Source organism: Lonchura striata, chromosome 5 (assembly GCF_050655825.1).
Source record: "Lonchura striata isolate lonStrDom1 chromosome 5, ASM5065582v1, whole genome shotgun sequence".
In the NCBI taxonomy this organism is placed as follows: Eukaryota; Metazoa; Chordata; class Aves; order Passeriformes; family Estrildidae; genus Lonchura; species Lonchura striata.
The window spans coordinates 8715286-8740779 of NC_140707.1; the positions used below are offsets into that span (position 1 = coordinate 8715286).

Genomic DNA, 25494 nt, shown 5'->3' on the forward strand with positions numbered 1-25494 from the left:
TTGTCCACAACACAAACAACAAAACAGAGCTCTCTTTTATTTTAGTTAGCTTTAGCTAACTAAACCAGAAAAGTTCCCTAAACTGTAATTTTTTCCTTTTCTTTAAATCTACTCTAAACTAAAACACCCAAAAAAACCCCCACCAAAATCTCACACCTATAACCCGCCAAACCAAACCTAAAACACAACACTTTCAATGCCAAAAAAATTAATAACCAACAAAGAAAGCCAAGCTACAGCCCATTAAAAAACCCTTTGAGTTTTTATCTTTTAAAGCAACAAGTTTTATTGTTTAATATTGTTCATTTTTTGTGCAAGTAAATGCTTTACCTATTAAATAAACAATTTTTTCCACTTTTCTCCATTTTTTCCCCAAGCCAATTAAAAAAAACCTGCTTAAACTTGCTTTCTTAAAAAAAGCCCTTTAAAAGTTTTTCTCCCAAAATTATCCTAAACCAAAAACATATGCCTGTGTGCAAAGGGGAAGACTTAGAGACACAAATTATCATGTGCAAGCATTCTGATCATCTCTGAAAACTCTTAGACCAGGGACTGAGGAATGGGAATTGATTCATTAGGAAAATATTCTCTAATTTCAATATATTGTATCATATTCAGCATATATTTTTGTGAGTTTCCATAGCACCTTTAAATTGTAGATGCATAAAATATGTGAAAGCAATCCAGCTTTCCAGTGCTTTAAAATTTCTTCAGTGCTTAAAAATGTATCTTTGCCATGTCAATGAATCTGAAATGAAATATCCTACAGCAATCACAAAATCATTCCCCCTGTAACAGTGTCCAAGACATCTTTTCTCTTCTAGGTGAACGAGAACAGCCAAGCGTCACAGAATCAGGAAGCCTGGGAAATGCCTGGTTTAAAGGTCAGCTGGAGGAAGACAGACTGTGAACCAGATGAAAAAGCAAAGCCAGACTATGGAATAAGTTTATGATGCAAGTTTATGAAAAGATAAAAATCACTATTTCCAAGTTTTATAGCTATACTGGAATATTTGTGGATTCTGGTTTTTCAATTTTTGTTGATGGTTTGTTTTAGGCTATTGTAGTTTTTTTCTGTCACTCTCTGTGGTAGTTTTACATGGAAGGAATCTACAGATGCAATACAAAAGCTTCTACATAACAGTCTACCAATCTCAAAATTAAAAAATTCTCCAATCAACAAACCAAAACCACTAACTCTCCAAAATGGGAATTCCTAATTTACACAAAGCCTAATTTACACTGCTGAGATCAGAAACAGCACTTGGTGCCCATGATGGTTCCTGGACTTCTACATCTCCACACAGGTGGACTCTCATCTACAACTCCTTATCTCAGAAAGATGCCCCAGGCAGGCTAAAAGGTCAGAAACTTTAATCTGTTCTTCACCAGGGTGCATTATTATAAATCCACACATATAGAACTATTATAAACACACACATACAGAGTTACCATAAACTCACACAGTATATAGAGAGTAAACATGAAACTCATTTGGGAAGAGATATCCAGACACCAAACTTTAAGGTCCTCTAGGAACAAGATTTACCTGCCAGGTGAGTGCATTGCCAAAAGAATCCAAACCAGTTTCCCATTCTGAGCTGCCTTCTGGAAGAGGGTCTCTTCCACCATTTTTTCCTCTGTTAACTACACAGGATGTCAGGAAGACTACCCTGACATCTACTACACCTGTACCACTGACACCCTACTTGTATCACAGCACATGTCCCAGCTGAGACAGCCACAATCCCAGTGTCACCACACAATTCCAGAAAGCTCCAACCCACACAGAATCACACCAGGGCACTTGAGGAGGCTGCAGGCTCTGCTCCCTTGTCCTTCAGCCCAGCCTTTCATCCCCTCCTGTTGATGCACTGCCCCTGTGTGCCTCTGGGCCCTGTGTGCTTGCCCAGCACACCTGGGCACTCCCTGGCTCCTTACCTGCAATTTTATTCACCTGTCCTGCACAGCTGCACCCACTGGGGATGAGGCTCTGTGTGCCTACGAATGGAATTGTACAAATACAACCCCAAACATTCCCCCGCAAGAACTCCTTCAATTACTGTTGTCAGGTTAAGGTACAAGGTAGAAAATAATTCTCTATTCTCTCCCTTCCCCATCTTTCAGGCTTCCATTAAGCACCTGCTGTTGGGCACAGCTGATGCCTCGTGAAAGCTGACCTAGAACAAAGGCTAGACTGAGTTAAAGAAGAAAGTATTCCACAGATTTGAGTAATCAGTTTTGAACTCAACTCTTTTGATATCCATCACATTTTAAACTCCAGACTTCGTCATCAAAATATGCTATTCAGGGAAGAAATGTCATGTGTTTTGAACTTGTCATTTAGGTCTCATAAAGTAAGAAACAGTGAATAATTGTTGCCTAGTCCCTTTTTTCCATGATTCGTTATTTCATACACTTTGAACATAACTCTTCACTTCCAGGGTGAAGAGCTCCTAAATTACATTACTTGTATTCAGGCTGTTCACAGCTTTAATTGCTCCTCTCATCCATTTTTATACCCTTTGTAATTCAACCACATTTATTTGAAATGTATAGGACAACACCAAGATTCAGGCAAGGAACTTGCACAATGGTTTGTTCCCTATTCATTTTTGTGCTATTTTGACCACAGAGACGATGTTTTTATGGCATTTTTATAATAACTCCAAGGTCTCTTTCCTGAGTAATAATATCTATTTGAGAACCCATTGCCACATAAGTAGTTTGGGCTGTTTTCCTTCTTGTGCATTATTATGTATTCATTGACATTGAGTTTCATTTATTATTTTATTTCCCAGTCTTTCAGCAACTAACTAACATGCTTCTTCATAGTTAACTTGTTTCAGCTAGCTGAGTAATTCAGTTTCCAGAATTTCTGTCAGTTTACCTCTGCACCCCTTTTTGAAATAATTTGTGGACATATTAAAGCCTATGGACTGGACTGGAGCCCCTGTGCCAGGCTGACAGGGGTGCCAAGCACAGGGCACAATGCTCCACTCTGCCCTAACCCAGATCCTGAGTGGCCAAATGACCACAAGCCCCACCTGGGGGCAAGGCACAGGGCTCTCTAAGGCCAAACATGAGGTGAAGCCCTCATCTTGACCCCTGTCTCCATCTTGGAGTTTCCAGCTGAACACTGCTGGAAGCCAGAAGGGGGTAGTGATAAGTGTGCTTTTCTGTCTTTCTTCTTCTAATTCCATCTTCTTGGAATTTCCTAGGCTCAAAGTTTGCTAAGTTGAATGGATCAAGTTAATGGTCTAAGCAGCATTTTATGTTGTTATAATAAGCAAGTAAATGAATAATAGTACAACCTATACCCTTCAGCCTTTCAATGTTTTTGTAAGAACTTCCCAGTGGGAAAAGATTTTTAACATCCTTTTCACACTTGCACCACTGACACAACTTAACCCTGCATGGTACAACAGCAAAATCAACAAAATGTGTTCTTCAGATAAATGCTATTACTTCATTAGTTTGTAAAGACAAGCCAGCAGGTATCAAAACAGATCGGCAAGAAAATGAAATGGGCTTTATCATACCTCCACTGCGTCCCAAATACACTTTGCTTTCTACCTAACTGGCAATCTGACAGAAAAACTGCTTAGGCAATGAAAAGTTATCAGAAGTTTTGTACCAGTAATGCGTGTGGAATGTGCTGGGAAGCACTTTCTGCTTATGAAGTCTAGATATGCTCACAGTACATAAGAAAACAAATGCATGTACAATGAAAGTGAAGATTATTACTCAATAGCAATATGAAAAAATTCTCACTTCAATCTGCTGTATCTCTGGAAACAATTTATGCTAGTTATAAGTGGTAAATACATACCTAGCTAACAAATCTATGATCAACTCCTGATTCAATCAAATCTCATGTCAGGTTTTAATTTTCTCAATAATTTTTTTTTTGTCCCTGCAAGTGTTGTAATTCAACCAAGTGATTCCACTCAAGTGCATGCCAAAGACATTCAGAAAACATGAGATTCATCATTTTTATGTTTTGACTATCAAAATGGTGCATGCACAAGCTTATCTAAAAACTTTTCAAGACTGCTATGGACATCTAAGTCTTATATGCCACAAGAGCAGTGGAAGTAACAACTATATTTAGCAAAACCCAACATGCCTCTTGTACACACATGATATCAACAAAAACTTTTTTTTGTTGTGGACATTTTACATTAAACACTGAGAACCTGAAAAAAATCCCATAAGTCAAAAATAGTCTTTACAACTTCAGCTGTATCAAAATCATAAACTAAAATGAATTCCAAAATCTTGCTGTTCATCATGATAGGTAAATAGTAAAGCAACCCTCCCTCTTCATTCTACTGAAATCACATCACTTTGCTATGTGGACATGTCTCAAATCCTAGTTTTTAGGCTTCACCAAAACTTTCTCAGTTCTCATGACACTACAAGAGCCCAGGCTCACCACAACTCTATCACCTATAACTCTTCTAGAAAGCAACTAGGAGGATTCAATTTCTCCTAGTATTTTTAACTAGCAATGCCTATTTCTTAAGAAATTATTTCTTCTTCTTTGAACTTCCCCAATGAAGACTGCTTCAGCAACAGAGTTTGCTCCTCCCACAAATAATCCTGAAAGCTTCTGCAGGCAGCTCCCATTTCCTTCTTCAGAGGCTTCTGAAAAATGCTCCTCTAATGTGTCAAGAAAGAGTTCTACAGCATACTTCATACTACTGCACTGATCAGGTGGGAAGCTTCTTGCTTCAGACAGTTCTGACACCACAAACCACTTACTGGACTTCTTCCTCTGGTTCTCACCAGATTGGAGAAATTAACTTCATTTTCACAGGCCAAACACACCAGAATGACATTCTGATGTCAAGGTTACACTACAACTATATATAAATTGCTTGTCTCTGAATACTAATTTGCTAGAAGACATAAACAACATGCACTTATAACAATATTTATCAAAATCAATTTAGACATTTATCCTAAGAGAAGGAACATTTTTTGCTAGAAATACATTTCACATTATATTGCTCTTAATATTAGAATTTATTTATTTATAGAAGTAATTAATAAAAACATATTTGCAGATGAATTAAAATGAAAAAACAAAACAGGAACATTTACAACCAAGTAACAGACTAAAAACCAGAAAGACAAAAAATGAAAACAACACTTTTGGAAATATTTTTCTGTCTCTTGGAACTCTGTATGTCATTCATAGATGCTAACAATCTAAGAACATCTAAGGCATTGTAGTGCTCAACATGAACATGTTCTAATATTAGCATCTGCCTAACTTGCTTCCAAATTATTTTAACAAAAGGAAGCTACTCCAATGAAAATAATTTAGGGGGTCAAAATAATTTTTGTTAAGATTTCCATCCTGAAACTCTAAAAACTATCTACGAGAGGAAATGACAATTCACCCTATTCACATTTGCTATCCATCAATCCTGCTTGAAATAGGGGTGAACACAGAACTAAATCCTATTTTTTTTCTTGGAAACACAAAGTAAAAGATTTTTTGATGTCCTTGATTTAACATCCAGTGCAACACTTCCTTGAGAAAGGCTTCTAACAAAGTTCCTTGGCGTATTCTGTTCTTGCTTCCTGCTCTTCATTTTAATTCCTAGTGAAGAAAGAAATGTTATTAGAAATAGAGAGACACTTCTTCAATAAACATAAGTAGTCTGTAGCCGACATGGACCTCCTCTTTAGAATAGGTCTAAGAATCTTTACACAATTCCTTCCTTTACCGAAAGCCTAATTTTAGCATGCAAAAATGTAATCACTCAACTCAGTAAACCAGTCTTTTAATTGTCTACAAAGTCCCATGATTAGACCCACAAATGACAGGAGATGGTATTAAAAAAGCACAATGGTCTATAAAAACATGTAGAAATATGAAACAATATTATTAATCCTTATTATAGAATAGCATTGAAAAATGAACACTGTCACTATAGAAAGTTTTGTCTTTTTAATCTGAAAACAACTCTTCCTCTTAGGTATTTGGTTAAGGTTTATTCTGCTCTGGTAATGCACTCTCCTGAAAATAAAGTCGATTTCATATTCAGTTCAACACTGAATAATCAAAATTTTATTCTCATTTCAGAACATGCTTCTGCATTACATAGATCCTTAATTCCAGAATAGTGATTGAAGAGTGGTAACTTCATAACCTGGTCTGTGGTAGCAGACATTGATACTGATATAACCCTGTGTGCAATTTGCCAAATCAGTAACTTATCAGAGCTTAGACTCAGATATTCAGTTTCCAGAAAGCTTCTTGTAATACGACCTCAACATTTCCAGTGAATAGAGAATAAGTCATTTTCCCTCACAGCAATTTTTACTTAAAAACATGTATGTGCTGTAAAGCCAGTGTATTGCCCCATACTACTAGAAAAAGCTACACAATGGAAATGTTTTCTCACATTGCTTTTCTATTTCATAAGAAAAGCAGACTAAAATTTTAAAACTAATATTGGATCTCCTCTAAATAGCCCAAGAATATTGTTAAGTGTACCTTTGAAGAGAGAGGAAAAGGAGGCAGAAATTAAGGAAAATTGTACATGTTTAACATATTAAAATCTGCTGCAAGTGCCAAGCAACTTAGTGCCATGCACTAGAAAAGGCAGAGGCTTTTATAAAATTGTGAAGGCATTTGTGAACATTGGCTGGAAAAACTATTTGTAACTGATTTTATTACAGAAAATATTTATACACCTCAAATAGAAGCCAAATAATTAAGGTACACTTTCACATAACAGAACTTGGTAATATAATCATCAGCAGTATGTTAGTTGCAAAATAATTTTTCCTGTTATTGTTTTTGCCCTAAATAGTACCAAATTTTAAGACCAAAAAATTTCTGAAAGAACCTTTTACCTGTTAAAACAAATAATTTTGGTGTTGTAAAATAAAGCAAAGAATTAAAAATAGGCATGAAAATTATTAGAGAATTTTATTTCTTGATAAACCACACTTAGGCAAAGACAAAATAGATAATAAAGTTCACCAAATTTCTCAACAAGTACATAAAGTATTTTAGGTGGAAGACCTTGGCTCTTGGGAAAAAGGGTTTCCCAACAACCTTGTAATATTGAACTGAGTTTTGATTAGATACTATCTATATAACTGATGTTCCTTTTTTTTTTAATAAAGGGATATACTAGTCCAACCAATGGCCTAGTATACTAGCACAGCAATAGCTACTATTGAATTGACAAAGCAAATTGAGAGGCAATCCTAATTTGCACTTGCTGTGCAATTGCTGTTACCAAGGTGATGCCTTCTGTCCCTCTGTGGTCGCCAGAAACTGATGCCTTGAGGAGGCTGGCCTAGAGCAGAGGCTGGACAGAGCTAAAGAATAAATCAGGGATTGATTAAAAGCATCTCCTCCATGGATCCACCTTGGGCAGCACCAGAGCCCAGCCAGGGCTGCACCCAAATGACCCAAAATGGTCCCAAAATGCACGAGCGCTCCCGGGGCTCTCCCTGGGATCAGTTCTGCTCCATTGGCACCTTGGAGTTCATTGTCCCATTCCAGCTTCAGCCCAGGCAGCCCCATCCTGCTTGTTTTTCTCTCTCCAGCCCACGCTGTTTGTGCTCCTGGGCTGAGATTTGGATCATTTGTCCTTGGTCCCAGCTGGAGCAGGAATTGTTTTGTGTCCCTGCTCTGTGCAAAGAGCTCACCATCCCCTCGTGTGAAGCTCAGAAGTGCACACTAAAGCAGCACAGAATGCAAAAGATACAAAAACTAAACCCTGAGGCAGCAAAGGCAGCGTCACCCACCCAAGCTCTGGCACTCACCAGCCACCTGGGGAACTCGCAGGACTGTGTGGCTTAACAGCACATCCTGCCGAGAGCGCTTGGCAGAAACCGGGTCTTGCAGGCTGCCCAGCACCGTGTTCGAGGTGGAGCTGCAAAAGGTGCCAGAAAGGAGTTTGCTTTCAGTACAGTCACTGCTAACGGTGATTCTAGCCTTGAAATATTATCCAGTGTTCATAGAATCATAACAGAATGCAAAGAATAAACAAATTTACTATGTATATCTATGGATACTATTCCTCTTTTTCCTTTTTTTAAAAATTCACAAGAATGCTTCAACTGTGAAAATAAGAAGTAATGTTGGCACTTGTATTCAAAGGCTGGACATGTCACAGTTTTGTCTGAAACCATAGAAGGCAATTTGATGGCCATCACATACAAATTATAGTAAGAAATAATCTTAAGGCATGTTACAAAATCCTTGAAATGACCAAGCTGTGTTTATTGAACAAATCACATTTTTTTACGGCTGCAATAACTTTTCTACAGCCTCCAACACAGTTGGAGGGGGTGGCTTCATAGCAGACAATACTTTTTAACTAAGCTGCAAGAAAACTGTTACAGCTTCAAATTTATTAAAACAAAACATCTATATTTTATCCATAGCACTTTATGTGATGGACTTAAGGTCTGCAGTGAAAATTATGAACCCATCTGATCTCACCCTTCTGCAATTGCCTCACAAACTTCCCGAGTTCCACTCTGCAGACAACCTCGTAAACAAGGTAATCGTATTTATGTCCCAAGTTCCTAAGCTTTTCCTATTCCTGTAATAAATATTGTATTATTTCCACTTTATAGTCCCCTAACTCACACTTTCTTAATAATAATTTTCTGCCTAAATGAAAATATATAGCAAGCAGCAAAGACTAAGACTTTCCTTGTGCCAGTCCTAAAAATCTACTCATGCATGCCTCTTGCAAGAGAACTTATGCCAATAAGAATATACCATTATTTGGTAAAATAGTCTCTTATGACTGACTTGCCTGAAAACACAACTGTTTCAAATTATCCTTCTAATGTGGGCCATATGACTGAAATTTATGTTTTTATTCTAGCATTAGTAGGAGATGAATGACTGGAGTGAGTCACTTGAATCAGGGAAAGCATGGGAGAGAAAAGAGGGAAAACGTAAAGAAGAGAACGGAATGAAGGCGCTCAGAAAAATAAGAGCATATTCCTTTTCTCCTCTGTAGATGTGTTTTCATTACTCCTCTTCATCACCAACCACTAGCAAAACCATAAAGAATTTCAGTCTACAGACAAGTTACTAAGGCAGAATGATCTCCATAAAAGGAACATAAGTTGTGGGATTTTTCTGTAGAAAAATTCTGGGAAATATATTTGAGACACAAAAGAAACAAGGTGAGCAGAAACATCTAATCTTTTGGGAAGATATAAACATATATATATGTATATTTTAATTATTATACAGTTATTAAAAAAAAAATATTTCAAATGCCTGTCTGAGAACTTTTACTTTAAGACTAGATAAAACAGGCTTCAAAAGGTCCCAAACCTCTCCTTAGAGAGAATGTAGGAAAAACTGGCTTGGTTGCAGAGAACAGGCGATTTTTTTTGCTATATTCATAATCAGCTATTTGAAAATATGAGCAGTGCCTCTTTTCTCATCCTAGAGCAAAAGAATTTATTTCTCATCCTGGCAAGACAGTTTAGAACAGTAACTGGTAACAATCAGAACAGTTACATTAAACTAGACCAGATGAATCTGATCTTCTAGGATAATTCTCTATGTTAAAGATGCTAATAAACAAAAAGGCTCTTAAGTTTCTTCCATGTCCTGTGATCTCTCTTTAGCCTTGTCCCAACAGTCTTGAGATATTCTTTGTAAGACCTGAGTGGTGGTAGCTCCACTTACTGTCTAGCAACAGGTCATTTGTAACATGATTTTAAAATGGTTGAATCAATTTTTGCTTTTGGAAATAAGAAAAAAGGAAGACCAGCTGTTTCATAGCTAATCAGGTTGAATTACATGAAAAAAAAACCCCAAAGCCAACCAAAGAAATGCGTACACAGAAAAATTACAATTTAAATTAATGTCTATTCAGTTGCAGCTTTTCTGCTGCTCCTGCTCATAAAGCTCTTTTATGGTCATAAACCAGAAGCAATGATACAAAAGTTCTTCCTAGAGCGACTGCAAAAATTAAATCGCAATATGTGAGACTGAAAATGAATTATCAGAAAATCAAAGTTGATCACCCAAGTATTGTTGTGTCTTTTTTCCCCCTGCTCTCTATTTTGGTAGTTTCTAATGTGCTCTGGCAAAGGCAGAACATTTCCAAAAAACTTAAGATTTTTAATGGATGATTAAATTTCTCCTTTCAGAATTACGTGCCATCTTCCTATTTTGAATAGACAGCAGCTACACAAGACATGATAATTAGTTTATAATAATTAAGACAGAAGTTCTTAAACCAAGACTAAAGAAAAAAATCTACTGAAGTTACCCAGAAAAGCAACAAAAATATTCAATTGAATTCAAGCATATTTGAATCAGAATGGGTCATATGCAGGTCCAAATGACTTCTATAAGATGTTTTCAGATTTGAAATATTAGAATGAAACTGAACTAAGAACATAAGAAATGAAAATTCATTTTTTATAGAAGGGTTAGTTTAATCTTACCTTAATATCTTTCTTTTTCTCTGAGCAGCCGAAGTCATTGCCATGTACGAAGGCTTCTCAAATACTGGAGCAGAATTTTTGTTTCTTAAGGAAGAAAGATCAAATCTGAAATAAAAGAATTATATTTTTGCAAAACATATTCTTGGTAAAAGTCAAGTAAATTTGTTCTTAAATGTAAACAAATATAAAGCAAGTTGAAAACCAAAACTTGAAATTAACTTGATTACCGTTATCTGAGGTAATTTTGCAGACTTCTGACATGCACAGCAGCTTTAGGCATAGCATTTCACAATGTGGAGAGGTTAAGTACCCATTTTAAAGACAGAAAACATAAGACTTATAGAAAGTAACTTGCCTGCGGCATCACAATCAATTTTAAAAATGCTGTATTTTCTTTTTGGTACATATCTTCTAAAATAGGATAAGCTTTCAACTTCATTTGTTGTCACTAACATACTACTGTTTTCAAATAATGGCAAAATTGAATTTGATGTTGATCAGAATTGAGGGTTTGAATGTTGGGTTTATTTATAAAATGGATACAAATGGAAAAACCCAGCTGTAAAGACAGGCAGGATTAAATTACTTGGTAATGTTTCTCACCCATATAAAAGGCAAATACCTTTGCACAATGCTGTTGCTGCATGGCTGTGACTCCTTCTCAGATGAGAAAGCAGACATTTCAGATGTTTCATCTGTACCTTCATAGAGAATGATAGTGGAGTTCATGACAGCCTCGTGGCTCTCGGGGATCACATCACACGTGGTGTCCATGATGCTGCCCTTCCTGGCTGGCACGTGTGCACTGCAGGCACTGACTGCCCCCAAGCCTGCCAGGTGCAAAGCCTCCTTCACCACAGCCTGAGCAGAGTGGCTCTGCACAGCCTTTCTGCACGAGTCTGGAGTATAGACTAGAGGGTAGACCTCCTTGGCAAGAGAATCCTCCAGGTGCTGCAAGCTGCTGTGGCTGGAGGCAGGTGGACTTGGAGCTACCACTGGAGAGTCCATCAGCTTCCTCCTGGTTCTCTTCTGTGGTGGTTCTGTGTATGCTAACACCTGTGTATTGTCATTCTGTTCTTGTGATGTTGTACCAAAAGAGGTGTCTGTCAAACAAGTAATGATGGTTAGCACATCTAACTGCACATCCTACCTAAATCTTGTTTCTTCCCTAGCGAGACACGAGCAGAAATTCTTACAAATACTATTTATTTCATATACCTATCAAACTTGATAATGTAAGAGAGATTATTTCCACTGCAGCATTGTCCAAGATGGCATTTGCTGAGACACTCGAAGTATTATAAACGTGACCAGGTTGGTACAGTTAATCCCAGAGGTTAAGGAAATCGTCACAGCTAAGATCTGACACATGACAAGAGGGGATGGAAGAGTAAGAGTATTGAAAATTATTGCACTGCCATGACAAAACTCAGACTTTAAGATGGTACAATCACAGTAACCTAGAGCTGACTCCTGATCAGAGCCAGGTTTTTTCCCCAGCAAGTACCATGCAGAATAATGAGACTGTTGATAAAGGAATGACATAGAACCATCTACAAGGACAAAATTTTCTGACAGTGTAAATGAGAAAATAGTGTTTTGCAAAGGGGCAAACAAAGAAGTTACTGGTATTAGTTACTAGGATCTATCACCCTACTCTACCAACTGTGGGGAACAAAGCTCCTGACTAACAACTTCCCCCTCCCTCAAAAATAAAGCAAGCCATACAGTGTAACTGGCCATTCTCATTCATCCTGATTGAAACAATTTTTCTTTAAGAGTCACAATGGTTTTATTTTGAAGTAAATAGGCCTTTTCTGTCTTACTTTGGCCATTGCCTTTATTACTTTCTCTTACTGAAGCTTTCAGTGAAGGAAGATAATTTTAAGACAGCTCACTGTTCAAATGGTGACTTATACAGTTATAATACCAAAAACCTATGAAATTTCTTTTTTAAACAAATCAAGAGCAGGAGAGGGCTGTCAAAACCCCAAGTGCTTCTATATTTAACTTCCAGCGCAAATTTAAGAAATGAAGCCTAGTATCCTTAAAATGCCTATGGATTGGATCCCCTTCAGCTGGCAGCCAGACTCATACTTCTCCTTTCTGCATTGCCTACTTCATGCCTATGAGCAACTAAACTGCAAAAAGAACTGCTTTTTAAACTGATGCAAGTTACTCAGGAATTAACTATGGTATTCCCAGAACAGTGTTGATAAATATTTATTTCTTCTAAATTTCATTCTATTTGTGCCTCAGACTAAGAAAGCTAGTTTGAACTCCTCAGTCTGAATACTTCTATAGTTCTCTCTCATGTGTTAACACTTAGGGCATTTTAACTGTTCCAAAAACATACTCTGAACACGACAGATTGATTAAAAACATGTATGTATTATATTACTTCACCTCCACAAGCTTGATTTGTTACAGAAAGCAAGGCTTAAATAATTGTAGCTTTTTCTCTGCTTACCATTTCACAGGACCCATTTAATATTGACCTCATTGCCCAGTTGCAACCCAATTTGCCAAGATGCTTTAAAAAAATCTGTTTTCCCCAAGCACTCTCAGAAATCAGATCTCCTGGGAAAAGGCTCAAGTAAGATCTTCATTGATAAAAAGCCAAGGAGGGATCATCTCAACACTGATTTTGCTACACACCTTGGTACTAGACATGCCATATGATTGGATGCCCAGCTAGATGAGATAATGCCCAGTTGGAAGACAGAAAACAGAGCTCTAAAGGACAGCCAAGGATTTAAAGACCACAATGAAACCTAGACCTGCTCCAGGAGGCTACAACAGGTACTACCAAAGTGTGCACAGGTACCAAGTCAATTAGATATAGGCCACAAGACTGTTCTATCTTGCCACAACTTATACAATAATGAAACCATTGAGAAACCAAAGCAAACATTAATTCCTCACTCAGGGGCTCAGTGTTACAATGAACAATGTTTAAACTGCTCATGGGAAAAGCAGTGTGGACAATTACATGAACAATTACATGGAGCTTTGAAGAAACACATAGATGGAAAACTTGGGCCTGAGAGAACTACCTGACATGAAATAACTGAATTGTGAATGGGTACAGCTTGCTTTATATATGTAAAGGACCTTTTCTTTGTTAAAATGCAAAATAGATTATTATCTTATACAGCATCTCATTCACAGCCAGCTTTCACCAGGTGAAATGCAGCAGGTTGCTGGGATGCTGATTGCAATCTAAACACCAAGCTAATTCAGGATATTCCCCATGAGCAGTGCAATGGAAACAGCAGTAAAACAGGACCAGAGCATCCCCAAATGTAATCTTGACCTCCCCCCAAAATAAAAAAAGGCCCACTGTGATAAAGACATATTTCTCCAAGACTTGGTTGGATTTAGTAGTAAACAAGAAACTTATTTATGAACAATTTAAAACATCTACTCTCTGTCACTATCAACAATGCTATGCTTCATTATGTATTTGCTCTTTAAGTTTGTTTTAATAAGTACAATATATACTTCAGTGTAAAAGACTAACAAATCTTAAAAAAAATTCTAGTCATCACAACCAAAAATTGAATCCAAACCTTTTTTAAAAATACTTTTGACATCTTATATTCTTCAATAATAAGGTTTATATAATCTAGTGTTTGAAACAACTATCCATTAAATGACTCAGGACACATTTAAAATATTCATTTATTAGTTTTTACTCCTATTTATATGCATCTGAATGTCTGTTTCAGGAAAAGTGATGGTTAGAATTCTATTAGTCCATTGCTACATTAGGACAGGGAGGTTTCAGTTTCACAAAGTTTGCTTACTGTAAGACACTGAGGTTTTGCTAATGTCCTAAAGTTACTAGAAGAAAGTCTGATGGAGAAACATTTTGGTGGGAGTGCCAAGGTTTAGAAGCTTCTACAGGCCTAAATATTGGAAGCATTTTAAAATTAACTGTAAATACCAGCATTTAAATCATTAACTAAATACGTAAAGAACACAAAAGTACTGCCAACATAAATAATTTGATGAATTCCATCATAATGGAGAGCATTTTGTACTGTAATACAAGTAAACTAATAACAATACTTGCAGGAATTCTATATAAGGCAAATATAAGCTGTTAGTAAAAACAAAGACCTATTTTTAAAATCTATTTATTTCTGGAATGAAACTCATTGTAAAACTAAGTTAAAATCAACAAGCTTTTCTTGTCATTAAAGTCTTGGAAACAATACAAGATACTTAAGGAGTGTCCCTTCCCACAGCTTTTTGTGAGACTATTAGGTTGGTCCTAACACAGTAAACAGGTGAACAAACCAGCAATATCATATTTAACTTGGCTTCAGTATATAATATAAATCAAATATGATGGACAAAAACAACTCCAAAATCCTAATTCCACTTTAGCTTCTTGTTCTATTGTATATAGCTCCAAACAGTTATGGCCTCAGGTAAATAAACATGCAGCAAGAAAAACATTATGACCCACAAAACAAAGAATTGCCACTGCTTCTATTTCCGTCTTAGTAAGGAAGCAAGATATTGAGCTAGTTGCTAACTGTTTTGCAAGTGTAAAATAGTAGCCTTTTAAGGGCTACTATTGAAAAGGGACTCAGACAACCGAAGTTGCTACAGAAACTCTACTACTTCCATAAATCTCTAAATACATGATACTGAGGATGATACTTGAAGAAGGAAGTAGGGCTATTTACATTTCCTTAAAGAACAAATCCAACTAGCTCCTGAATGGACAGATAATGGTGATCATTAATTATTGTCATTTTCCTACTGCGAGATAAACAACATGCTCAAACTATTAAAAATAAAAAATTCAAAGGTGTTTCTTAATAAGGAAGAATATTATGTTTATAGGCTATATTTGCTTCATGTTTTATAGCTACTTCAATCCTTTGCACCAATATCGTCATCATCATAATTCAGTAATATTGTTTATTTTATATACAAAAATGAATCACGTATATGCTTTACAGAACAGCCACAGTTAACTTGATGAAGTAGCTTAAAAGAAAAATTTGGAAGTTTTATTTCCTTAATTAGTACTTTCACACCTATAATGCATCTCTTTAAAAATAAATATTATCCCAAATATATTTTAGAGATCACATATTTGCTGATCCTTAATTTCAGGTTGGTGTTTAAAAAAGATTCTTTAAGATACTATTTAAGAGATTCACTCAGAAATTAAACATAAAAGCCATTGCCCATTGATCAACCACCCCCATTCAGTGATACGAGGTGGTTTTGGTCCTAAGTTTGCTGTATCATTTATCCCAAAAGACTATTCAGAACACTATTCAGAAGTACAGATTTATGTGACAAGAAACACAGCAATATCAGATATTTACAGTCCTGTGCACTAATAGCAGAAGCAGAATGCACTATGTGTGAAACATGAGTCACAGGAAAAGTGAGCAGAGCTCATGGTAAAACAGCTCTGATGAATTGAGTTAGTTCTAATTGACATTAGGGACAAAATAATGGCCAAGACTTGTCTTCTTCTGGAACTCATGCTAATACATGCATAAGGGGATTATTTCTGGAAGCTGTGCTAAATTAAGTCTAGCAGGTTGTTCTGCTAAAGTGAAATTAAATATTAATGTATGCATTTCAATAAACATTTCTGGGCTACCACTCATTGATCAAATTACAATTCTAATCATACGTTTTCATTCCTTTAACAACTGACTCATGGAATTCCAAACTGCAAATGAGGTCTAGTCAATGCATTTCAATTCCTTAATACTCCTGTGACCCAAAGGCATCATCACTGTGATAGCAAGTTTCACAACAGGTTCACAAACAACAGCTGTGAGCTGAAAAAGGCTCAAATCCAGGCTGCATTCTTGCAAGTCCCAGTGATCAGGTGTACTGCTTCATGCAGCATGAGAAAAAAATACTCAGAAGTCACTTGAGACAGTATGGAGAGCTGCTCAGTAAGACAAATCTTTCCTATTCAAGACACATGCTTTTCCTACTTTTTATTAAAATCTTTTGCTGTGTGCAACTATACCTCTATTTTCCCTGCCATACAAAATAAAAAATTGACTTTTCAGATCAGAATGCTTATGACAACGGGAGGCAATGGATGCCTTTTTTTTTTTTTCCCCTCTATAAATCAATTCCATCCTCTCAGTGGTAACGTACAGTAAGGCTTCTGGAAATGGGATGCTTGAAACAGTGCCAAGAACTTCCCCATTCAAAGAAATACATGCAAGTACCAGTCAGAGCTCTCCACCCATCAGGTTGAACTTGGAATACACTATGGCTCCCCATTAATGAACACTTAAGAATGGGTGCCCAAATACATTCTTCAATTAACTCATGCTTTCTTGGAGACAAAAAATTGTTCATGACATTGCACATTTATAATTACATGAAGCATACACAAGCTTAATATAAATTTTTAATGTATATGTCCAAAAAAAAAATATTGTAAAGCCAGCATTTTCTGTAAAAAGCAACAAATTTAACTTCTGATTAAGGTCAGGATTTTGCAAAAGGTGTTTTGCAAAAAGATTTCAAAGGCTAAAGGAAAAAGAAGACAGAAGGTGGTCAACTCCGGTAGTGAAGCCCTCCATCTTCTTTGGCAAAGCATATGATCTTTAATGAGCTTTCACTAGAAATCAAAAGCTGATTCACTAGAATTGACCATCTTGATAATTTGACCATAGAAACAGACATTGAATAAACGGCCAGAAAACATTATCTTTTCCTCCCATACTGCAAATTTAATACTGTTTGGTATATGAGAGACCCTTTCCAAAGGAGTAATCTTTATTACAAAGACTTGGGCATTACTGCAAATCAGCTGAAATTCTTTGCTATTTTTGAACTCCTGATTGAAAGAAGGACCTTACAACAAGATCATATCAAAATGACTTAATATAATAAAGTAAGAACATTTAGAATGGTATTCCAAGAACTTATTTCTGTAGAAGACTAGAATAAACCCCCCTACCCTTTCACCTTTGCTATCCTTCTCTTTGCAATTTTCAGATTCTCTTCCCACGTCAATTACTGGTTTGACTTTGTTCTTCAGGACCAGTTAAACAAAGGTAGTCAATTCCAAAGAAACACACAAGACCTTAAAGTCCTGCTTTCATAGTTTTACCTATTCTGCAGAACTTATGTAGCTGCTTTGACCTTTTGGAGAATCAAAGTGCTTGTAATCAAAAAAGTTATTTAAAAAATATTTTAATTTTTATGTGAAAACATCCAATAATAATCAATTTGCAACTGAACATTATCATGGTTCTCTCAAAGAACTGCAGGCAAAAGTCTGTGTCATTAAAAAAGTTTCTGCAATGATTACAACCTCATGTTCTGCCACACACAGAATTCAGCACTGTCTTTAAACACAGATGGTCTCCTACACGAGTGCCCACTTCAACACATAGTAACTAAAGAGAGACCTGTAGTTTGTTAATGATTGAAACTTCCAAACTGGATAATGAATGGATACTGCATACATTCCTAGATACGTCCAAGTTCCACAAGAGATACAGTTATTTGTTTTGTAAGCCTACATTGAAGAGAAGTGAACATTTTTCTCATAATGCTTTGTGTTTTATACGAGTGCTATCTCATCTTTGCAGAGGGATTTTACATCAAAAAATTATCTTCCAAATGTGTTAACATAGATTCAAAGCAGCACCTGAGATTTGTTACTAGCAGACCTAGTACACTCTCTTCCTCAATCTAAACACTCCAGACTTACATTTCATAGAAAGGAATCATTGCATTGCTATCAAGCAAACAAACAATTTAAGAGAAGCTATTTAGTTGTGTTTGTGCTGAACAGAAAAAAAAAAACTTCAAGCACTAGTAATTGGATTACTTTTTCCCTCCCCACTTGTATTGAAGCGATTGTATCAACCCCATTAGTATTTTAGGTAACCTTTCCCTAAAGGTTGCAAAATTTGGAAAACAGTTGTTTCTACCATGTTTTATCCTGTATGTAATGAGAGGGGGAAAGGAGTGACAGTAATGTCTCCTATTTCCTCTTGCAAAGGCCAAAAAGGAAATAATAAAAATACCACAAAAGATTTTTGTGGTAATCTTCAGGCAAAGGCACAATTTACAACTGAAAAAAGTCTGTTTTAGCTGAAAACTGAAAATCATTTACCTACTTGAACATAAAGTAACAACAACTTTAAATAAACTACAAAGTGAACAACAACTTTAGGATAAGAGAATAATTGGAAAACCTACACAAATTTCCTGAAAACCCCTTAAATAATGTCTAATGACTTTAATAAAATGAAATGTTCATGTTTAAATAGTTGATGTGGAATTTAAATAATAGTAATTTTAATATTTCCCTAAGAACCAACCAGGCCTCTTCCAACACAAAATTTCAAGAAAGGTAGAAAAAGAAGTAGATTAATCAACAACTCCAACATAGCTAAGTAACATCAGAAACTAAAATTCACAACAATATAACCTACATATGACAAGATAGACTCATTGCAATAAATATTTTGTTATAAAGGATATTACAGAACTTCTGGATTAGTGTCCCTATCTACTCTGTCAGAAAACACAAGTACCTCTACACAAAAAAAAACGTTTCTAAAAACATATGCCTATGATTTAAAATAAATATTAGCTTTCAATCTTGCTGAAAGAATCCCTGACTAACATGGGCAGAATAAGTGTAAGCATGCAAATCTGCTAACTTCCTTTTCCTTCCCTCTGCAGAAACAAAAGCAAACACACATTAAAAAGAAAAGCCAACCCAAATTAAAATCAAAGCCACTCATGAATAAAACTCTCAAACCAACCAAAACACAAACAAACCAAACAACTCCAGCCCACTTGCCAACAGTCTGAACTTCACACTGCAGACAGCAAGACACAGTCTATCAACTATTTGGTACCATCAACAGCAACAAAAACACATGTTAAAAAATCACAGACACTCCTAATGAGAAGATGGACAATACATGGTTTTGATACAATAATTGCCAAGTTATAAAGAAGAAAGTTATCAAAAGGAGGAAACTCATTTCACAGTTCACCAGGGGTCAATGCTCTTTCTGGAACTACCAGCTTGTGAGAAGCTGAAGTACTTTTTGAAGCAGTATTTATCTCTTTTTCTCTTGTTACCTATGGATGTCTGTCAGTTACAGATTATTAGCAGTAATGAGAAAGCCTCAGGGTGTTGAGTGCTCTCTGGCCGCAGCACAAAACACAAGCATGGGCCCCAGAGCTTGCACTATCAGGATGAAATTTGGCATGTAATCCAGCAGAACAGCACTGACTGTGAAGATTCTTCATCCCTTTTTACCCAGACTATGCTCCAGGGCAACTCACTTGACAGTTGAAGAAAAGCCAGCTTCATAGAGTTATAGGGGGAAAAAATGGGGCTATCAGGATAAAAGCCAGTTCCATGGTAGATATGGCAAGTCCTTTGATTCCTGGAAATAAACTTCTAAAATATTGTAGTAAATTTATTCCAAGAGAATCTGTAATTAATACTAAATCACATCTCCCTCAAGGCTATTGGAAATTACACAAAACTATACCTGCTTAACGTTTCAAGCCACTCTAACAGAATTATAACCAACCAACACTATGATTCCTTTCCCATCAATGTCACATGAAAGATTCAAATGCAATTTTTAATAGCACTCACAGGATCTATGAACATTGATACATGGGGTACATTATAACAAGAGGATTAATTCACCTGTTACAGTATATGCCTAGCCATTGAAAAAGTAAATATCTTGCATATATCTAATTAAGAATGGTGTAAAATTCACAGAAAGTGGGCCTGAGACTCAATTTTACATTTGGCTTCAGTATCTGCAGAAGTGCACATCTGTGTTTATGGATTATCAATATCTGACTGTTGCAGGAGATATTTACAAGTATTTCCAACAGAGAAAAACTGAATGATACACTTACTGCATGGGGTGTTTGGTCTGCTCACAAGCTCTGGGAAGGAAAAGATAGCTGACATTTCTACTTCATGGTTTTGATTTTGCTTCTTTTCTTCAGCCTGGTCAGCCCAAGCTACTGATTTTTGTCTTTGAATCAGCTGCTCAACCTCTGCATATTCAGTCTCATTTAAGTCATTTGTCAAGCCAGCTTCTTTCAACATCAGGTATTGCTTGCGAAGCACTGGAAGTGCAGTATTTAGTACTCTGTAAAACAGCAAGAGGCAAGACAAGTTCCCTTAAGGAAACACATTTTTAATCCAGAAAACAAGCTTGAGAAAAATCTTGCTTATTTCAATTAAAACTAAATTCTCTAAATAGGTCTTCTCAAGTTAGGAGTGCCAGAACATCTCATCCCACCCGCCAAGAAATCATACTTACTTTTCTGTTTGCTTATTATACTGATCTTGAAGGGATACCAGAGTCAACATGTGCTCAATCTGGGCTTTAAGGGCCTGAACTTCTAGGTTTAAATGGCAATATTGCAGATCTTGATAAAGTTCCTTTAGGAAATTAGAAATAAAATGAAAATCAAACAGCTGTACATCAAACTGGTAGAAAGAAACTAAAACTTCAACTAAAAATAATATTAGACCAGTCTATATTGAAAAGTAAAGATGGAGTGGAGCTATATTATTTTAATAAAGTTTTACAGTAGAAAAGTAGGAATTATTTGATTTTTATTGACATGCATAAATGTAACTTTGTAGATTCCTTTGACTAATAGTATGTGTGCTGCAATCAGCATTAAAAATCCAACAGGCACACATGGATGCTTATCTATGCATGCCCAAACATGTTTGACTCTTTTTGTATACTCCCTCCATATATTTTACTTTATTTTTATTAAGCTATTCTTAACTCGGAGGTTTTACCCTTTTTCCAATTCTCCCCCCATCCCCAACCATGGCAAAGTGAGAGGCATTTTACTTTTGGGATGCACCCATCTTGACCCAGGAGGTGCATTTCATTTTCAATACGGTGCAGCCATTTGGTGTTTTCCTCAAAAAGATTGGTCTGCTCTTCTTTCTTCTTCTGCATGCGTACATAGTGGCTGTTAAGTGCTGAAAGCCTTAGATCCCGCTTGCAAGTGGCCTAAAAAAAAATCCCCCCCCCACCCAGAAATAATCAACATTTAAGGTGGAAACTTTCAAATTATGTCTACCAAATTCTCTTTCTTTGTAAAGATTTTTTTCCTTATTTTTATATAACATAACCAAATAATTCCTAGCAACTCGAGCATGTCCTACAAAAAGCATTAAGTAAAAAGGAAAATCCTCTATCTTCAAACATCACTCTTCTGATGTCTGTACTGTTTCTGAACTATGACAACTAGAAGGCACAAAACCAGCAACAGCAAGCTGGACATAGGCAAGGTAGTGTCCTAACAAGGCAAAGGGTACCCTTTTCTATTTAAAAGACAGCTATACTCTGTCCTTAACCTCCATAAACAGGTCACTACATCAATAGTCATAGAGGAGTGATAATCTGTGTGTCCCATTTTTATGAAATATTTATGCCTTAATTCATTACACAATTGCTTCAGAAACACTCACACAAGTATACCAAAATGAAGAGCTGAGACCCTGAACTACATTACAGAAAACTCACCTTTTCTACTCTTTCTTCAGAGCACATAAGTTGAATTTGTTCATGACACTGATTCTGGTAATATTTCTTTAGTATATTTTCTTTCAGTTTCTTTTCCACCCTGAGGTACTCTTTTCTGATTTCCTCACGGTTTGCAAAAACATTTTTAAGTATTTCTTTGTACCTAAACCCAAAGGATAATAATTAATTATTTATTGAAGACTTTTTATAACTATCTCTTTGATAGGGAAATTTTAAATTCCAAATTAATAAAATAAAGAAATTAAAAGGAAATAAGTAAAGCCTATTATAGATAGGCACTAAATAAAATGTCAGTAGATCAGTAAGAATTTCATGTATTTGAACTGAAAATGGGATGTGAAATTTTGAATGAGTCACTAAAAATAAATCTTATCATAATTATGAAGACAACATAAGACTTATGTGAAGAAGCTTCAGATGCCTTTCTCTTAACACCAGAAGATACTAAACACCCATGTTCTCTACTTTTTACATCAATTTATTAAACAGATCAGACTACTGTTGCCATAGACACACAAGGTGCTCAAAACCCTGCTAGCTATCCTCAAAAAAAGGAAAACCACAAAGGTCTGCGGATACTCACTTTCCCTGAGGGCACTGTACAATTTCCATCACTAATGGACGACAAAAATCAGAACTTTCACATGTTTTAGGCTAACATACTAGGCTAACGCGAGGGAAAACCAAACTGTGGTAGATAGTACTCAAGGAGTTATTGAGTAACCAGTTATCTGGGTACACCTGGTCTGCAGCACAAGGCAGAATAACAAGAACAAGAAGACCTGGAAGCATTGCCATACTGCAATATAACTTTCACTGGTGGTACTTTCTCACTTCACTCCTGAATACTGAAATTTTACAGTACAGAATAGCCAAAAATTCACTGTACATCTCAATAACAACCAACCTCATGTATAAGGTATTTCATTACATCCTACGTTGTTGGAACTTTACATAAAAATCAAAGTTTAACATGCAAGTGTTCTAAAGACATACAACATTTGAGGTTATACAGTTTTCAGTATTAAAAAAACCAATAAAATGAAAAACTGTAAAAATGCTAAAAAAACCTAGGTTCAGCTCCAGAACAAGTTAGAGACGTTCTTGTAATGTACTTGACTTCTTGCCAGTGTTTCAGAAATAGTAATTCTATTTCAGTCTAAAGTTTGACTGAGTCTTTTATTCTGAATGTTTTACTACTTGTCTTTTAAAAAGAAACAGAATTAAGAAAATAATTCTTCTCTGCAGATTTAGAAATACAAGAGGCTTTCACTGAGTGTCTAGAGGATGCTATCATATCTAAGTAAAATGTGTACTAAAACACTCACAGAATTTATAAGTGCTATTACTTTAAGGAGCAGTAATAGGTTAATGGCTGGAGTCCATGACCTCTGAGGTATTTTCTAACCTAAAAGATTCCATAATAATGAAAAAGTCAACTGCAGAGTATCAGAGCTCTTACCTCACACTGTTCCTATCTATATAATTATTGATTGATTGCACACTGCTTGGAGAATTTTTGTCCTCCATATTATCCACAGAAATATGCTTCTTTCCAGCTGCTTGGGAAACAGCAATAAGGAAACAAAGTGCATTCTCCAAGTTTCCATCACAGTAAAAAACTGTGTAAAAAAATTCAGAGGAGGGTGGAGATTCTGATTCTTTGTATCCTGCTTATGAGGAGCCATGACTGCTAAACCAACCTTTGGTGTACTTATATTCATCAATGTTCCAAATGAAGCATAAAGTATAGAAGCCTTTGTGGATTCAGTCTTTCAATTAGCACATTTCTGTGTCCACTGTCTACCCTAATAGGCTCAAGACTTGAAGGGTTGGCAGAGAGCCCATCTCCAAGCTTCGGCAGAAGGAGGAATGACTTTTAGGTTTGAAGAAGCAAGTGGTACTCAGTAAGTCTCTTTCAGGTAACAGTGATGCAAAAAACCATGGGTGGTTGGACTGAAATACAAGATAATGGAAAAGGCTCTCTTCCCTGTCCCAACTAAAAGGAAGAAGGCACCACAATACCTTCAAAACCTGTAAATGAATGGGAGAAATCAACTCATTACCCACACTACATTGCTGTGATGAATCTGGCAGGATACTCCCCTGAGAAAGAAGAGAATGAGACCTCCACATCATTTCTGACATCCAGAGGGACTGGGATAGGTTTACACATTGCCCTTGGGATTTTCCATAACAATGAAATGCAAAGGAACATTCTCTGACCAGCAAACCTTGGCATGGAATATGTCCAGCCTTTTGAAAAGATATTTTAGAGACCTTGCCCTTGACTGACTCTTCCCACACACAAAGAATGAAATAAAGGGCAAATCACAGGAAATTAAATCAATCTTAAAGACATACAGTGCAAAAATATGCAGGAAAACTGTCAGAACTATCAACATGACTTCGGAGCCCACACTTCTTTTGAAAATTTAATTCAAATAACCTGAATGAAAGGGTTTATTGAAATGTCTGGAATGCCACTAAAATAAAGCACAGTTAAAGAATATCTTGCTTTGAATGGTTTCTTACTATACCTCAGAAAGTTTTCCAGGTTAAAAACCAGCACATTCAAAGGGCCAAATAAAAAAAAAAAAAGTTAGCTGAGTCAACTTAGACTTTCTGGATGTGTCTCTGCATATCTCATCTTTCTGACAATTACTTGCCTTTCTCTTCAAAACCTATCCTCTTCACTGAATACAGTGACTTCTGCAACAAATTGATACTTCACATTTGAGTTCGTTACATTTTGTGTTCTCTCATGAGACTGTCACATGAAAAAAGATCGACAGGAACATTACCAGAAAGAAAAAGAGGCCAAGAAGTATTAAAGCAATAGAAAATAAGGAACCTACAAACATAAAGCGAACCCTTTATATAAAACCTTCCAGGTTTTGTCTCTCTCAAGCCTTGCAGGAAAGATCCCACTCAAATCAGTGCCTGCCAACAGTTGCAGAGCTGCTGTCATTTATGCAAAACTGCATTCTGCCTACCCACAAACACAACCTGTTCAGGAGCTTTGCTGGAAGCCAGCATTCCTATGCTCCTTCCTGTCACGTGTCATTTCCTACGTCCTCCCCTTTAGTTTTAAAACCACCACCAAGTTGTTCTAAAAAGAACCAACACGTCAGGCAAAGCCATACCTAGATCTAAGTAAAGCAATGTTAAAATGAGAAAACCAATACTGAAAAGAGTAGGTTTGTTTTACAAACGCTTTTACAAGTTAAACAAACTCCAGCTTGGAAGCAAATGTGATTCATTTACCTTTCTATTTCCATTCGCTGGTTGTTTGAACATTCTGCAGTATTATGAATTTCAGGAATGCTTGCTTGCTTTTCTTCATATTCTCTCAGTTTCTCCTTCAGCATTAGGATCTAAACCAAAAGAGGCGCCTTTCAGTTGAGATATGTTTTTTTGTTTGTTTCCCAATATTATAATTCTG

General features: G+C 36.3%; 1 protein-coding gene across 4 annotated transcripts in view; it reads right to left on the minus strand.

The window, feature by feature from the left end:
* Window positions 1–5012: 5012 nt before the first annotated feature.
* KIF18A (kinesin family member 18A) overlaps window positions 5013–25494 on the minus strand; it is a 30342-nt gene continuing 9860 nt past the window's right edge. For all 4 annotated transcript variants that reach the window (XM_085581224.1, XM_085581223.1, XM_085581225.1 and 1 more), the window contains 9 exons: window positions 25317–25426; window positions 22029–22191; window positions 21348–21512; window positions 20799–20920; window positions 20386–20624; window positions 11087–11567; window positions 10465–10569; window positions 7801–7910; window positions 5013–5614 (listed from right to left, as the gene is read on the minus strand). In XM_085581224.1, the coding sequence (XP_085437350.1) occupies window positions 5466–5614; window positions 7801–7910; window positions 10465–10569; window positions 11087–11567; window positions 20386–20624; window positions 20799–20920; window positions 21348–21512; window positions 22029–22191; window positions 25317–25426 (1644 nt within the window). In that variant the 3' untranslated portion in view covers window positions 5013–5465. The remainder of the gene's footprint in view (window positions 5615–7800; window positions 7911–10464; window positions 10570–11086; window positions 11568–20385; window positions 20625–20798; window positions 20921–21347; window positions 21513–22028; window positions 22192–25316; window positions 25427–25494) is intronic.